Raw genomic sequence first — 16,434 nt, 5'->3', positions numbered from 1 at the left:
TACACCGCTCATTTGGTGATTGGTTTATTAATTCAGTTTCGAAAATTCTACAAAAAATCCATTTCAAAATGCACGTCCATTACGTTTATCCGCTTTCTCGTTCGTTTTCGTCTCCTTTAAGTGTTCACACATCACACGTCCTGCAGCGTTTTATTGTGCTCCCTCCTGTTCCTGTGCATTTCGTTCCTCCGCTTTCTCTTTCCTTTTAATGCTCACCTCCTATCCTTATCTTTACCAAATGTTTGTTTTTTTTTTTTGTTGTTGTTGTTGCTATCATTAATATGTACATTTGCCGTGCAGAGAAAAAGCACACGGTTAAAATGGAGCTTTCGCGTGTTTGTTTTTTTCCTTTTTTGTATTCCAAATACTCCTCCTCTTTCTCAATACCACTGTTCGCCCATGTACGGCGCCGCTTCAATCAGTTCACATTCACAGTAATGGGTGGCTTCTTTTTGAGTGGGGGTAGTAAAAAAAAAAGAAGTGAAAACCCCGGAACCAACCTCACCAATCTTCAATTGTATCGGGCACTACTAAAACATACAGGAGAATATTTTATAAAAAAAATAAAGAAGGAAAACAACAACCGATGACTGATCCTTGCAAACGTCGCTGCTTCTACCAAATAATGCTTCCTTCTAGTGATTAGAGTGATCGTGTTGCACGATGACTTCCTTTACTTTCACGTCCTTTTCTTTGCTTTACTACTTATGCTTATGGTTTTTTTATTCGGTTGTATCTATGTCTGTGTGTGTGTCTGTATGTGTGCGATTGTGGTGCAGAGAGTCTTTCATCACCGTTCTGCCCATTATTCGATTTGATTAATATGTTCACAAACACAGTCCCCCACCGAGAACAACAGTCGGAACTCTCCACTCTCCCTGGGGCTTCAGCAATTAATTGTTTTGTTCAGCTACTTAACTTACAATCTTAGTGTTTAATTAACCTTCGTGTAATGATGTGCACCCCAATTTCTGTTTGCTTTGTCGGTTTGTTGCCTGGATGATGCTAGTTAGTGTCGCGGGGGAGTTTGTTTCGCGCTGTAGAAGAAAAGTCGTTTGTTCTATCGTTTGTCCCTCTCAAAAGTGTGAGAAGGATGAGAAAATGTGTTGTGTATGTGTGTTTGCACAGTCAATGGTTTTTTTTGTTTTTTGTTCCTCTTCTTCTGTTTGTATCCCTTCACCACAAGAATGCTCCTTAAAACACACCTGTTTGGTAGGCTCGTTTTTCGCTCTCTCTCTCTCTCTCTCTCTCTCTCGCTCTCTCTCTCTCTCTCTCTCTCTCTCTCTCTCCAAAACTGCCCTACCTGTTTGCACAAACAATCGAGCCGGGTCGATTTTATCTAAATTTATTTTCTTAATTTGTTAGTTTAGCTTAGCGTATGATACAAATTTGTAAAACCTGTCCTGTCCATCGCTACGCACTGTGTGTGTTTGTCCAGCCCCACCCAAATCGGGGATTAAATCGGCATGCTAAATCGAATACTTCCCAGCCACATCGATGTAAAGATTGGCCCATCAAACACACACACATGTTCAGAATCACGTGACTTATGGGTGGAAAAATAAGCCTTCTTTACGGTCATAAGTTTCCTCGTTTCAATAAACATTAATAAAGTAAAAAAACAGCTCAAACAACAGCATTACAAAGTAATGAGAGGAAGTGACAATTAATGAAAGCTTTTTAAACGATTCGTTCCTTTCCTATCCCTGTTTAAGCCATCATTTTAAACACTACTAATGACACACCACACTCACACACTACAGACAGAGCCACAATATCATGCTCCAGGCCCCCTATTCCATTATTGGCACACTGCCCACCACACATCACGTGTTGCGCGCTACTATTCATCATCCTCATTTCTTAAATGGTTGAATAATGGTTTAAACACGTTACCTTAATTAATTTGTCACTATTTATATATGTAGGCGTACGATACAACAAAACATAAAGCTCGCTACGCTCGCTGCTAGTTTCACCGAATTCCAAACAAGTCTCCATTTCTCATCGTTTTTTGTGTGTGTGTTTGTTCTCCTTTTCCAATTGGGAGGATTGGTTGCTTCTTCCTTACTGCCAATGTTGGGTGCGCTTTTTTTAATTTATCTTTGCTGTATCTAAGTTTCGTATTTGCATGCTAATTGTTGCGCGTTTCGGTAGAAAAAAAAAATGTACTTCTACAATGGTTTTGTGTTCGTATGTTTTGTTATTGTTTTGCGTACTAGTTAATTGTAAAATGCTAGTTTGATATCCTTCTTATTCCCTCTGCTTTCGTTTTGTCGCTGGTTCTAACTGGGTCTGCTTAGTATCGTTTCCCTTTTTCCGTGTTTTTCTTTTCAAATCTTTCCAAATTGGAATCCTCTTTTCAAATGAGATGCTTGCCTGCCCTTTCCGACTAAGATTAGTACCTTAAAATGCACTTTCTCGCCGGGCGACGACGATCTTTACTGTTTTGCTTCTAGCGAACCTGCGGCCGGAGAGGGGGATGGCAGTAGTTGATGTTAAACGAGCATCCTTCCTCTTTTCTTTGCACAATGTCTATGTCCTTCTCTCGTGTACAAGAAAAAAAAAACAGGAACCACAATCGAAATAGAACATAACAATAACTGTAGGTTAATTGGACGCGTGGAGCCGTTTTTCCGCTCACACAAAGAACCGTCCTGGTGTACGGTGTGTTGTGGAATTGTTTTTTGCCTTTTCGTCTCGCAGTTGTGTACAAAGGAACACTGTTTATTCGGCACGATGACCACACAAACGGGTACGAACGAACGGAGTTAACCGGTGATGTCGGGGTCGTGATTTCGCACATTTAGCGGCAGTATTATGGCTTGTGTTATGTTTTATTTCCCCCAGTTTTTTACCAGATGGATTATTGTAACGCCGTTTTCAATAAATGAGTGTCTGTTTGTAGAATTTTAATATACTTCTTTATACATGCACACAGATTTACAACAACGTGTTGCTGCTGGTTGCTGCAGCACACGATCATGAAGATGGTTGATGGTTGATGGTGACGATCCCACGGTACGTACGGCAACGTGGCGCGATGGCGAGAGTGTAGGTTGGTTTTAGCTATTAGTTTCTCTAGTTTTGCCGTCCCCAATGTGGTCCGGGGCTTGGGTCGAATCGGCGAACACATTTTTGTTTTGTAAGTGGTTTGTTTTGCCTAAAGGTGCCGATCCGCCCGCCTTACCACCTGAGACGGCTAACGCTGGGGTTTGTTCTGTTTTCTTTTCTTCTTGCTGTGTTGTGTTTCTCTATATTTTTCTATTGATTGATGTTCTACTAGCGTACGTTGGAGTACGTTTGGGATTTGTTGTATGTTTGGGGTTTTGTTATTATTACGCGCACGCGAACATGGACCATGGCAGGTATTGTTTTTTACTTCTTTGTGTGTATTGTGTTTGTAAATGGATGTTTTATGTGGTTAATTGAATGGCTGCTCCTACCCCTGTCGTGTCTGATCGATGTTTACACTAGCATGTGCTTTTTCCCCCAACCAGCGGAAGGAAAACGGTTAAAAATGGAGCTGCAACGCTTAGCGCATTATCCAGCGCTACTACTGCGCGCTGTTGCGTGTGCCTCCGGATGATGATTTTTGTTTGTTTGTTTTGCCCTATTGTCCTATGTTGCACTATGTTTGTTTTGCTTGCTTCAAGCAGGTGCTCTTTCACTCGCCCATCCTCCCGCGCCAGGATTGCTTGCGCGGCGCCCGTTCTTTGGTAGCGTTCGGTACTATTCACCTAGCGCCAGCTGCCAATTCTAACACTTCCCAAACGCCCGCTCCTCTGTCCTGCCCAATTGCATACCCTTCCGCCATTTATTAGCGTGCGTGTGTGTGTGCGTGTTTCGTATGTGTATGTCCCTGAGAAGAACTAGCTCGCTCTCTCTCTCTCTCTCTCTCTTTCACTGTGTCTATCGTCCTAATCTCCTTACTGGTACACTGGTTTGATTGGATCCAGTTTGTTTCCAGATTGACTTTTCCAAAAATAAAACAAAACAAACACGCACACACAGTAGTAACGCTAGTTCCTTACGATGCTTCCCGCACAACTGTTGCAGAAAAGGAAGAACGGAAAACAAGGGTTCATAGCGGCGCACAGACCTACGTCCAAACTGAGAGGAAATTGGAAAGTACATCTATCAAACGATCAAACTTAATACACGATATTGCTAACGATTAAAATCACAAAATTGCTTTGAAAATGTCATTAAGTGTAAAGATAGTTTTAAAAAACAAACAAACAAAACACACACACAAACACAGTATCCCTTAATGTGCACTTATACACACACACACAAACACATGTCGCACGCTGTGTGTGTGTGTGTGTGAGACGATTCGTCGAAGAAGAACACGGTTTGCCCGGCCGTGTTTGGGGCCTGCTCCTTCTAAACTAATATCTAAAACTGTTTGAGCCGCACGCAGCCAAGGGGACAAATCAACGGAGCGAATCCTTTTTTTGCTACTCCTTTCCGAGTACAAAATTGAAACAAAGAAACGCTTGTACTATCACGCTCACTAACAAATAAAAGCCCCCCTACAGGCAGCGACCTGATTCTGCCGCTTCGCGGGTGCCGCAAACTCGTCGTCATCGTGTCACTCGCTGCCGTCGCTAAAGGCGGCCAGAAACTACAGGAAACACACCACAGCCACAGCCAGGATTGGACAGCGCCGCCCGTCCTCCTCCAGTAATAAAACCATCGCCGACCCCACGTCGGGTCGGTTCGATGCAAACACGCGCTCGTGTTGTTCCGCTTTCCGCATGACAACTCCTCCTGCTGGTGGCACGGACAGCCCACGGCACAGACAGTCCACCGCCATCAGGATGATGGCGGCGGCAACGCTGGCGGCTGACGGCCACGCCCGGCGGAGACTGTCCTTCACTCATCATCACCAGCAGAAGACGGACAGCTCGCCCGAGTGCTCGTTGCTGTGCCGCCAGGTGGTGACGGAGCGTGCCTTGAGCTAAAAAAAGGGAGAAACATCCGTTAGTAAAAAGGGCTTTGTTCGGACCAAACGTTCCAATCCGTACCTGTTGCATCTTGTCAAAGTCTAGGCAGGGCCTGTGGGGACGCTGCAGCCGCTGCTGCTGGTGGCGGGGCTGCCGCCGGCGCGGCGACACGGCACAGTGGAACATCTTCGCCGGTGGACTAACGGACCGGCTCACGTCCATACTAGTTACTAGGGGGGTGGTGGTGGTGATACTGCCGCCGCCGCCGGCCGGTTCCGGGCTGCTGCCCGCCCCAAGCCGTACTAGCGAAGCCGGTGCCGACGACAGGGACGCCGCCGCCCCCGATGATGATGATGATGACGTTCGAGTGGTTGTTGTACTAAGCCCGGATCCAAGGCTGCCGGTGCCACCGCCGTGGTGTGGTGGCGGATTGGTGCTGTTGCGATGGCACACCGCAGTCAATGGACTATCACAGCCAATGGGGCGTCGGCCGAGGCCGAAACGAAGGCCACCGGCACCACCACCACCACCAACACAACTTCCTACGGTCGTACTAGTGTTGCTACCGCTGCAGCTACTGTTGCTACCGGTGCCGTAGAAACCGCTAATGCCGGTGGTGCCACCGCCGAGCGACGACAGCGACGACCCGGACGAGGGCCGAAGCCCGCTCGGTGCGGTCGGAGCAACACCGGCCGCACCGCACCCCTCGCCCAGCACTAGCGGGGTCGTCGAGCGCTGCAGTATATGGCCACGGTGTGGTTTTAAAGCTTCTAGTGGTGGCGATGTGCGGAAGTTGACCGGCGCCGACAGGGGCGCCGCCTCCTCCGGCTGGAGCTCCTCCTGCTGCTGTTGGTGCTGCAGGTGGTGGTGGTGGTGGTGATGGTGGCGCAACGTATGATGATATTGATGCGCGAGTGGATGATGATGATGATGGGTCGGTAGTTGCTGCTGCTGCTGCTGGTTCGGTGGTTGTTGCTGTTCCAGCAGATAGCGTACCTGAAATACAAGAAGAACACGGTTAGAGCCAGTTGAAGCTTCTTTTTAGTGGTGTGCTTCCAATTCCATCCAATTTTACTACTATTTATAGTCCGATTTCGTCTCCGGTAAAATCAGAACCACTAGCTTCTCCAACTCCGGAAAACTCCGGGCGACTCCGGCCGACCCCAGACAACTCCGAATGACTTCAGACGACTTCGAACAACTTCGGACGACGCTGAACGACTCCGGATGACTTCGTCTTAGGACGACTCTGGATGACTCCGGATGACTAAGGATGACTCCGGACGACTCCGTATGACTCCGGATGACTTGGGATGACTTCGTCTTAGGACGACTCCGGACGACTCCGGATGACTCCAGATGACTCTCGACGACTCCGGATGACTCCGGACGACTTCGGATGACTTCGTCTTAGGACGACTCCGGATGACTCCGGATAACTCTGAACGACTCAGGATGACTCCGAACGACTCCGGATGACTCAGAACGGAACCAGACCATTTCATACGCCTCTGGATAATGCTGGACGAACCTACTTTCCAGAGTCGGTTGCCTAATTCTCGGAGTCGAACCAGGACTTTTGCCAACTTTACCCAACACTCCTTTTATCACTGCGAACATCTTACCTCATCATCCGAATTGTGCGCCAGGGAACGTTTGCGCTTCTCCAGCAAGCTGCTCACACTTCCCAACCGCTTGCCGGCGGTCGCCGCCGATGAGATCAGTTTGGTCGCTAACGGTGCCGATGCAAGCGGCACCACTGTCGTCGCCGCCGCCACCGTCGTCTGGGGGATCGCCGTCAGACTCGACAGCTCCTCGGCAAAATCGTCCAGCGGCTCCGCCTCACCGTCGTCCTCGTCAGCGCCGCACGGCCCGATCACCATGAACTCCCGGCCCCGCACAATACTGCCGCTCGTATCCATGGCGCCGGGGCCACCGCACTGGCCCGCCGTACTTTCGCTGATTGTCGCTGCTGCCGTTGTTCCCACCGGTGCTGCTCCAGGTGTCGCCACGTAATCCTCCTCCTCGACCTCGTCCACGATACCTTCGGTCACATCATCTTCTTCCTCTTCTTCCTCCTCTTCCTCCTCCTCAGTCTCCTCGTCCGTGTGAGGGTTACTCAGAATGGGCAGTCCGCTCAACCGGCTCGGCACACCGCTCACGCTGCCCACCTCGACGAGATCGCAGCCCCCGGACCCGCCACCTCCATTGATCACCTCCAACTCCTCCTCCGAGCTATTCTGATCGTACGCCAGCAGGTGGGAGGAGGAGGAGGGCGGCCCGAGAAAGGCGGGCGATTCGGACGAGCAGGCCGTATCGGTCGGCGAAACCGTGTCCTGCCGGGAACTTAAACCTAGCAGAAGGGCGAAAAGAAACACACACACAAAAAAGGTGATAAGTAAGTCGTCGTTAACATACGTCACTCAATCAAGCACGCAAGTTTGTATTTGAATATGCGCAAATCTTCTGGTGCGCAAATGTCCCAAGCGCGCGTGTGCCTCGACGCGTATGCATCAAACACACGGAGGTTCCGGCACATGTTCGACACGCTCGGGGCTTAGGACGCCATTTACTAATCGCATCTTTTTTAAATTCCGATTGGACACTAAAATCCAGTTCCCGTCGGTTTGTATGGTTTGTTGAGGGGGGGATGCAAACGGACACACACACACAGATAGTACACACACGGAACACAAAACGTGCAGATAAGGGAGATAAGTCGGGAACGATAATTTACTTGTTAACACCTCGTCCCACATGCTGCGCTGCGGTGGCATTGCCGTAGGGTTTAGGGAGAACCGAGAGACACACAGCAGACCAAGAGAGAGAGAGAGACTCTCTAGAGAGATGAGCGTGCTGTTAGAAGTCACTAGATTTTTCCTTCCAGCACGAGATCACACAGCAGCAATTGAGCCACAAACACACACTGAGTCGTCTCACGTAGTTTTTTTCTTCTAAACACACATCCACTTTCTTAACTTCTTTGTCCCTTCGTGGCACACAAATTTGTTTGTCGTTTTGAGATCTGAGGCGACACAGAAATTGGCTTCCAAAACAAACGCACTGCTCACTCCATCCTCCAAAAAACCGACGGCGGTTGGGGCCTCACAACGACCTCCCAAAACTCGTTCGATCGAGAGCGCTGCGTTACGTTACCGAACACTCACACGCGATGGAGGAGCGCGATGCGTTACCGGCGTCGTGTAGACCATTTGTCGCCTTCGGAACGTGCGGCCGTACTGCTTTTATAGATGTGAACACACATCATCTGTGTGGCAAAGGCGCGGTGTGTGCGCCCGTGGGATCGGTCCGCAACGACCACTACCACCACCACAGAAAGCGGCCCAACGCAAATGCGCGAAATGGTACGACGACAAGCGCAACAACGCCCCAAAACGTGTAGACGGCGGCATGTGTTAGAAAATACACACTACTGCCCTTTTTGTGCATAGTGGATGTGTGCGTGTCTGTGTGTGCGTGTTTCTAATGGGGTTGGAGGGATCGCGTACCCCCGCGAGGCTGTATTCGTTCGGCGCAGGGTGCACCGATGATGATGATGATGATAATTGTCACACGTAAGACGGTAGTGTGTGCGTATGTGTTGGTGTGTTGCGCGGCGATTACACGTATAAACCCCTCTCTCCCTTTCACCACCCCCTCCTTTGCCGAAACAGCTGACAGTGAAAAGAGTCACGACGCGCGAGGGCCGGCCGGCCGGCCGCGGCCCAACTATCGCAATGTCGAGGTGGCGGCGGCGGTGATGCGTCCCGGCACTCGTAGAATGAAATTTATAACGACACTTATCAGAGCACAAAGAGAGAGGGAGAGAGAGAGAACGAAGAGTCGCATTACATGGCTGGTAGTACCCCTTTAACAAAGGAAGCGCCTCTCGGGTCGCGCCATAAGGTCTCGGGGCCCTATTTTCCCTTTTCCACCTTCAGACGATACTATTTTTATACACACCCCGACTGCGTTCTTCTTCATCTTCTTCTAGAAACACACAATTATTGATTAAAATTGGGTTCGCCGCTTATCTTTATCGCCAAACCACCATTCAGGGACGGTATTTTTGCTTTTTGCCAGAGCCCTCTGCCTGAAGTGATTTACTGTCCAAGAGGGAAGGGCAAAGATAGCGAGATAGCGAGTGCCGGGGACGATACTTACTGTGACACGTTAGGAAGAATGCATCCCCACCATTCCTCCTCGTAACTACGGAAGGGATATTGACTTACACAATTAGCATCAGAGCTTATCCCGAGCTTACATTTTGACGCATTTTGTTTGATTCACTCGCTTGCCTTCCTCTTTCCGTCTAACAAAAAATCAAATAAACAAACAAACATGCTGCTCCCCACCACTGCTGGAAGTGCTAGTGCAACTTTGTAGCAAACAACACCATTCCTCGGTTCCGTTTCTGCTTGTGTGTGTGTGCTTGCCCTCTTCTAATGTGTGCATACACAAGTATAGCATTCATCATAACTTCCAATTTCTTGTTTCTTTTTTCTTCTATTTGCCACCCAATTAGAGCGTGGCAGAACGATTTTCGCTCTTTACTCGTTTTTCTCCCTCCCTCCCTTTCCTGTGGTGTGTGTGTGTGTTTTGAGCTTCCCGTTCTTTTTCCGTGACAGAACCATTAAAACAACATGAAAGCTCGCAGTAACGGAACCACTCAACTCATAAAAATCGCCCGCCTTCTGTCCAACACATCGGTGTAACTGAAATTGTTTTGCATTGCCAGTTTTCTGATATGGAGCGACAATACACACACACACACCATTTGCACACCATTTGAAACAACTAACAGTGGAGAAGACGAAACGAGAAAAAGGCGAACCATTTGAGTAAATAACGGTGGCGTGGTGCTGCTGCACAGTATAGAAAGGGGGGCGAATCAGAATCTCTCCCAACACCCAACGCGGGCAGCGTTTCGGCGGGGTCACGCGAGCACAATCGCGTGCCACGCCGGAAAACATGTTCAAGTAGGAAAATTCTAAAGCATAGTATTACCCATCGAGCACCAGTAGGTTTCCTATTACATCAGGCTGGCAGGTCAGGTCCGGGTGGCCGATATCAACGAACCCGAAATATGTAAGGTAACCGAAAACTCCAAACACCACTTTCCACTGTCCAACAGCAGTGGGGAAATGCATTTGCATGCACGCAGTAACGCAGCCGCATAATGTACCGGAGAGAATGCACCTCCCTCACAATCTCCCTTCTCTCCTGCTCTCTGTCGTGTGCCATTTTTGCGATTACTTTGCAAAGGATGGCTGTAGTTGGGCGAATCAGCCAACTTACACTTTGTTGCAAAACGGACAAAATCACAGTAACGGGCCGACAGCGAACCACGCTTTTTATCCGCCACACTTCGTTTGCATTTCCATACACACACACACACCCAGTGGGAAACGGCAAGCGGCGGCAGGTTTGCGTGACCCGCCCGAATGATTGACTGGGAGCAGTGCCGGAAAAGGGGGAATTTTTCCGCATCCCCGCGGAAAGATAGTAACGCCGTTGGAGGATCACAATTCGTGTGTTGCAACAATGTTGCAACGACTGCATCAAAAACGACCTCCCCGGTGCTTGCTGTCTGTCTGGGCCACGGTTCGTTGCCGATTGCTCCCGATGCGTGCCATCCGCTTTTGAGCGGGGTTTTTTTGTGCTACTGCTCTAACTGTCTCAGTGCCCACATTTTCCCAATTTGCTGCACTCGCCCATACGTACATACGGGGGACACTTGCTGTAAATGTACCCATGTGTCTGGTGCATTTGTGGAATGATTTTAGACGAAAACGGTTTGACATGTGCGTGTGTCATGGGGCGTCGTAAGCGCCCATCGGGTTTGTGGGGAGTCTGTTCGCTTCTCCATGACATGGGAAGCGTGTGTGAATTTGTGCTGCAGAATGATGGAACAGTGCTTTATTAACAGCGAGAGCCTGTCTGAGCAGACGAAAAAACTGGGAAACGCTTGGATGAACCTCAACAAACAAACATCACTTTGTGTCACTTCGAATAAGAATGGCTTTTAAGGGAGCCACGGGACGGTGGGCAGAATAGAGCAGTTGGTAAGCGTGCAATACACATCAGTGTGCGACACGACGCGCCCGACATCGATTCCACGTCTCAATTACAGCCGCGAATGGATTAATTGGAAAATAATGAAAGGAAAGGTGTTTTTCTTGGTGTGCACTCTCCATTGTTGTACATTGACATTGTTGTTCGCTCCAGGAATAAAGAGACAATACTAAGCAGTGTGTGGCGAGGGGGAGGTAGGTCATATTCTTGCAATCTCCTCTATTAAAGCAAACCCATTAGCGAGGGTGTATGTATGTACACATGTACTATACAAGAGCCGGGGGATGATGTAACGCGCATAACGACGTCGTCGTCCGTCGAGTTCTGAAAATCAATCCCAATCAATTAGTTCGCCCCTTCCCGCCGTGTGTGCCTCACGCGACCTGGGAGGATCGCCGCCGGCCCTCCCCAGCGCGAGGCACAAGACGACGAGCCCCCTTCTTCCTTGTGTCGGGGTGTGTGCTGCACTTGAAGCAGCAGCGGCGAATGCAAAACCAACACAAACTACACTGCCCCGTTGTACAGTAGTGTACAGTGTGCGTGCAATAGACGTGCGAATATGTCACTTTCCCTTCCGGTGCTGTTGCGGCCGCCACTACAGCACGAATGAGTGTGTGTATTGGTGGACACTGCACTTTGCTGCACACTACTGTGCACACTACGCTCGCTCCCTTCCCTCCTCTGTAAAAAGGGATGTTCGTCGAGCGACTGTCCGGCTGACCTTGAACGAGTGCAGTGCCTTTTCTAGCGCTATAACTAACGCTCGGTGCTGTCACTACATTGTTGCATCTAAGCTGCGCCGCATCACCCGTCGTTTCTCCCTTGTATGGGTTTGAGCGTTGGGCGGAGGGATGGGCGGCAGTGTTACAGGTTACAACGCTCCATCTGGCGCGGGTACAATGAGTGTACCATGTCAACGTGATTTTTGCCGCCGCCGCCGACGCCACCGCAGCCTGAGTAAAAGTGGCCTTCGTTTGTGTGTGCAATCATTCCGTTGATTAGTTTACTTAGTCAGGCGACGCTCCCCAGTTTTCCCCCCGCAAAAAGCAGCTGTCCAAGTGCGGTGGCAGTGGATCTAGTCGATAAAGCGATTATAAATAGTGTAGGTTAGGGAGAATGGGAAAAAAACGAGAGACCATTTTGCAGCTGTAGCAGTGATCTCGCCGCTCCCACGGGAACATTACTGAACGGGACCGTACGGTAGTGTGTAGTGCGCCTACATCCATACAAAGATGCATTTTGCTGGTGGTGGACAGTATCTATCGACGATGATGATGATTAGATTTCCCACTCCCAGCAGGCAGGCAGGCGTTCCCACCTCACGTGTGGCGACACCTGAAGCAAGACATGTGAGTTGGGCAGCTTGACGGAGGGCCACAGCCACAGGAAGGAAGTGTTCCCTTTCGAAGCAAACTCGAAATAGCCCGAGAATGGGCGTTACATGAGTGTGTCTGTGTGCTTTCTACCAACCGACCAATGGAAAGATTATATTCCCAATCATTCTTTTGACGCGATCGCGATCTTCCCGATATTCCTGCACTTGCGCTCGGGCGCATTGCATCATCGAGCCGGGTGCATCGATCGATCTAATTTTATAATATCCTACCCACACACACACACACAAACATACAGGGCAGTGGCATGTATAGTGCCTTGCCGGAGTGCTATGAGCAATCGAGAACAGAGGGGGGCTGACCGATTAAAACAAAGCGCAGCGAGCAGGCGGCCCGAGGCCACAGTTTGTGTAGTTTGTTTCATAATTCATCCCTTTGGTGAGATCATCGCACCCCATCGAACCAGGACGGCAGGGGCCGAGGGGTCAAGGGCACACAAACACACCAATGGACACTTTATTAGTCACTTAAATAGAGGCACCCTTTTAATGGATGACAGTTACGGCGTCTCGATGCAAAACCATTTTTGCAGTGGGACTACGAAGGAGCGTGTTTTTGGTTGGTTGGAATCGGGCAAAAATATGGAAACGCTTTTTATTGTATAAATCGCACTTCCTTAAAGAGATAAGAACGTGTTAGAAAATGATAACAGAAAAAAACAATCTGTATACACAAAAAAGAAATGAAACAGACCACAACAACAAACCTGAAATGAGATGAGCCTAGGTGGGGCGATACGCTCCACCGCCTGTCTAAATTTGCAAAAACGGTCGTTAAAATCGGTGCCAAAACGGAGAATAACAATCGTCTAGCGGGTGTGGTTGTGGTGCTTGTGCCGCTGCCACACACACACACACACACACACACACACACACACACACACACACACACACACACACACACACACACACACACACACACACACACACACACACACACACACACACACACACACCTGTTGCTATAATCAACTATCTACTTTTTTTATTTTATTGGACGTCTGTTGTGTCCTCTTAACTTATTTTTTTTGGGGGGGAATGGTGGTAGAGTGAACACACCAAACACCGAAATAAGCACCGTCGTCCTCGAGGCGCGCCCCAAGGTCGAGAACCACCCCGTGCCATTGTGGAGAAGGTTGTTGGGCAAGCGGCACACCGACGAGAAGCACACGCCGGTAGAATATTTAGTTGCTATTTTGTGAATAACCAGCGCCCACCACCATCATCTTTCGTTCGGCAGACGACGACGACGACGACGCATGGATGAAGAAGCCGTCCAATCTCTCGGTATAGCCGCACTACACCGAAATCGGCGCATGTCGAACCATCGAACAGTGAAGTAGCTGCCACAAACCGTGGCCATAAAACTGCTTTTTCTATATCAAACACACGTCCACAATGGGGCACACAGCGAAAGCGAATGAGGAGGAGAGTGAAAGAAGCTTTTTATTTCTTGAATAATAGCCAAACCAAGCGGATCTCTCGTTTTGGAGGCGCGCGCGCGGTGTGTCCTACTGAAACCCCCATCAAAATAGCAATCGTATTCAAATGTCAAAGTATTTATATCTCGCTTTCAGGGGACGACTGAGTCTCTGGGAGTCCTACGTGACGAGATCAATTCTTGGCCGGAGAAAAGGCGAAATGGCGAAAGCAACGACAACAGCAAAAAAAAAAATAAGCTACAAAGTGATCGATGGAATACATTTTTGGAACCAACCAACCAACCAAAGCCCGTTGGCGAAAAGCGATGCTCTAGCACCACTGGAGGCTTCATTTTCCATTTCATCGCCTCGTACAATGCATACGCGATCGAATGGAGCGCCGAGGGCGAGGCAACGCCAACCGAAACCATCCCTGACCCACCACTGCCATGGGTGTGTGTGTGTGTCTGTTTGTGTGTTAGTAGCGATGGCAGCAGACTGGAAACTGAAAAATTTCCATTTTTCGCCCTTTTGCCCCATTGCCATTGGGAACCGGAGCAAGCGCGCTGGACTGGAAAACGGCGCAACACACACACACACACACAACGTGCCTCATGCCACAGAATCTACCGGCGGCCTGCGCTGGAGATGGAGATCCGTCCCGAACCGTCCGACAGTGAAAGTGTTCGGCAAAAGGATTACCCTCTCCCGTGGGAAAACTTGGACGGTAGGGAGGTGGTGTCGCTTCTAGGACCTGCGTGTCTTCCTGCTGTAGATCCTGCGCTCAAGGTTAGGGCTAGCGAGCTGGTACATTCTGGGAATTCCAAATTTATAACACGGCGTGTGCAAAGCTTGGAAGAATAATCGGCCGAACAATCGAGACTGGTGCCTCTGTGCTTGGTCCATCATAGAAATAGGGGAAAGGGGAACAAACGAGTACCCAACACATCAGACCTATCTCAAACTGAATTCCCTAGAAATTGTATCCTTTCTCGCCTGAAACCGGGGAAAGGCCTAACCAGGCCTAATTCAATGTCACAGCTGGTCAACTCCACCCAACGACCCACGCACACTTGCGGCGTCAGAAGAAGCCTAGCCTAAATCTACCCTTCCCCGTCAGCCATCAGCGGCTGCTAATGCTAACAGCAACAGTGAATGCATGCAAATATTGCAACACCGGCTCAACACGCTCTCCGCACCATTCCTACCTAACCCCACGCACTCACTGTCACCATTGGAATCTTGTTTATCGATGTATGCAAATTTTTGCTACGGAGATACGGCGCGCGTCGCCTACGGACTGCGATATTCCCTTTTTTTTGCCCAGAGCCCGTCTCTCCCCTCTCCATGCTGATGCTATTGCTGCAGGTTTGGGTGAGGGAGAGGTTTACGTACCCGTTCAAGGTTAACTTTTCGCAAAAAACTATCGCCCACCTTCTTGCCTAGTGTCTGAGAGAAAGAAAGAGAGAGAGAGAGAGAGAGAGAGAGAGAGAGAGCAAAGCAGCCAATAGTACACACATCCCTTGCTTCCCACTCTCTATGAATTTCCTACTGCAACTCTGTAGTACGACGCGGAATGACGTAAAACACTCCAAAACAGCGACAAACACAGGCGTGAAAGAAGATGGCGCTCCACTCCAACCAGACGCAACCGTGGAGCGGAGATAGTAAATAGTAACGGCCAAACGGAGGGGATGTGTACACGTCACTCACACCCTACTAGAATGCATCAGCGTGTAATGTGCAATCGCTGCACACTATACCTCCTGCCGAGAGAGCGAGCTTTGTGTATCTGTGTGTAATGTGTAAATACCTGCAAACAGGAACTGGGAAGCTTCGAGAGATGTCGCGCCACGATTATCACGATTATTTAACCATTATCTAATAACCCGCCAGACGGGTTACACATACAGTGAGCCACAGACAGCACCAGACAAACGCAAAAAAACACGACGTGTCCATCCCTGATTTCCTCTACCAGCTCTCGGTGTCTTCTTCTACAAACTTCAGCAAGAACCTCAGGCTCTAATCGAATGTCCGAAAAACAAGAACTCTAGAAGATTCAGCCGAATTTCGGCTCGGTTCATCATCTTACGATGGAATTTTCCTTTCCCCAGTTTTGAAGCGGCATCGGGCCCGGCTTATCAGCTGCACAGGGCCGAGGACTAAGGTTGTGCTGAAAATTTGTACACCAATTTCATCAGCTGTTTCGTGCGCCGCGCGTCTGAAGCGAGCACCTCGTCGTCTTATCTTGCTTTTAACGCAACGAACAGCAACGAATGGGAAGGCGAAGGAGGGAGAACGGGGCTTAAACGCATCCGATCACTCTTACGCCGGCGTCTTCGGGGATGTATCATTCAAAACAGGCATGGGCAGCCCAGTTCCTCGCGCAAGCAATATTCCGGGAGTAGCTGCTGCGAAGAGGGCACAAACAACACTTAGAATCGGACGAGGGTAGGGGTTTTTTGTGTTGGTTCAACGATGAAGATGTCTACCCAAACCGTGCTACGGCGAACACAGGCACAAACGCTTTCTAATCACCAGCAATCGTAATCTTATCAGCGCAGCTTTGATGTGTGTTTGGTGCTGTGTT

At 49.4% G+C, this 16,434-nt stretch overlaps 1 protein-coding gene across 12 annotated transcripts in view; it reads right to left on the bottom strand.

The window, feature by feature from the left end:
• Positions 1 to 217: 217 nt before the first annotated feature.
• Positions 218 to 16,434, bottom strand: part of LOC120900002 (AF4/FMR2 family member lilli) — a 66,613-nt gene continuing 50,396 nt past the window's right edge. For 11 of the 12 annotated variants that reach the window (XM_040306453.1, XM_040306454.1, XM_040306456.1 and 8 more), the window contains 3 exons: positions 6,578 to 7,305; positions 5,034 to 5,948; positions 218 to 4,966 (listed from right to left, as the gene is read on the bottom strand). In XM_040306453.1, coding sequence (XP_040162387.1) covers positions 4,892 to 4,966; positions 5,034 to 5,948; positions 6,578 to 7,305 — 1,718 coding nt within the window. In that variant the 3' untranslated portion in view covers positions 218 to 4,891. Of the gene's footprint in view, positions 4,967 to 5,033; positions 5,949 to 6,577; positions 7,306 to 7,689; positions 8,210 to 16,434 lie in introns of those variants that run through there. The other variant, XM_040306465.1, reaches the window with a different exon arrangement.

This window comes from Anopheles arabiensis, chromosome 3 (genome assembly GCF_016920715.1).
Source record: "Anopheles arabiensis isolate DONGOLA chromosome 3, AaraD3, whole genome shotgun sequence".
NCBI lineage: Eukaryota > Metazoa > Arthropoda > Insecta > Diptera > Culicidae > Anopheles > Anopheles arabiensis.
The sequence above is the reverse complement of the archived record's forward strand: the minus strand, read 5'-3'. Positions and strand labels throughout refer to the sequence as shown.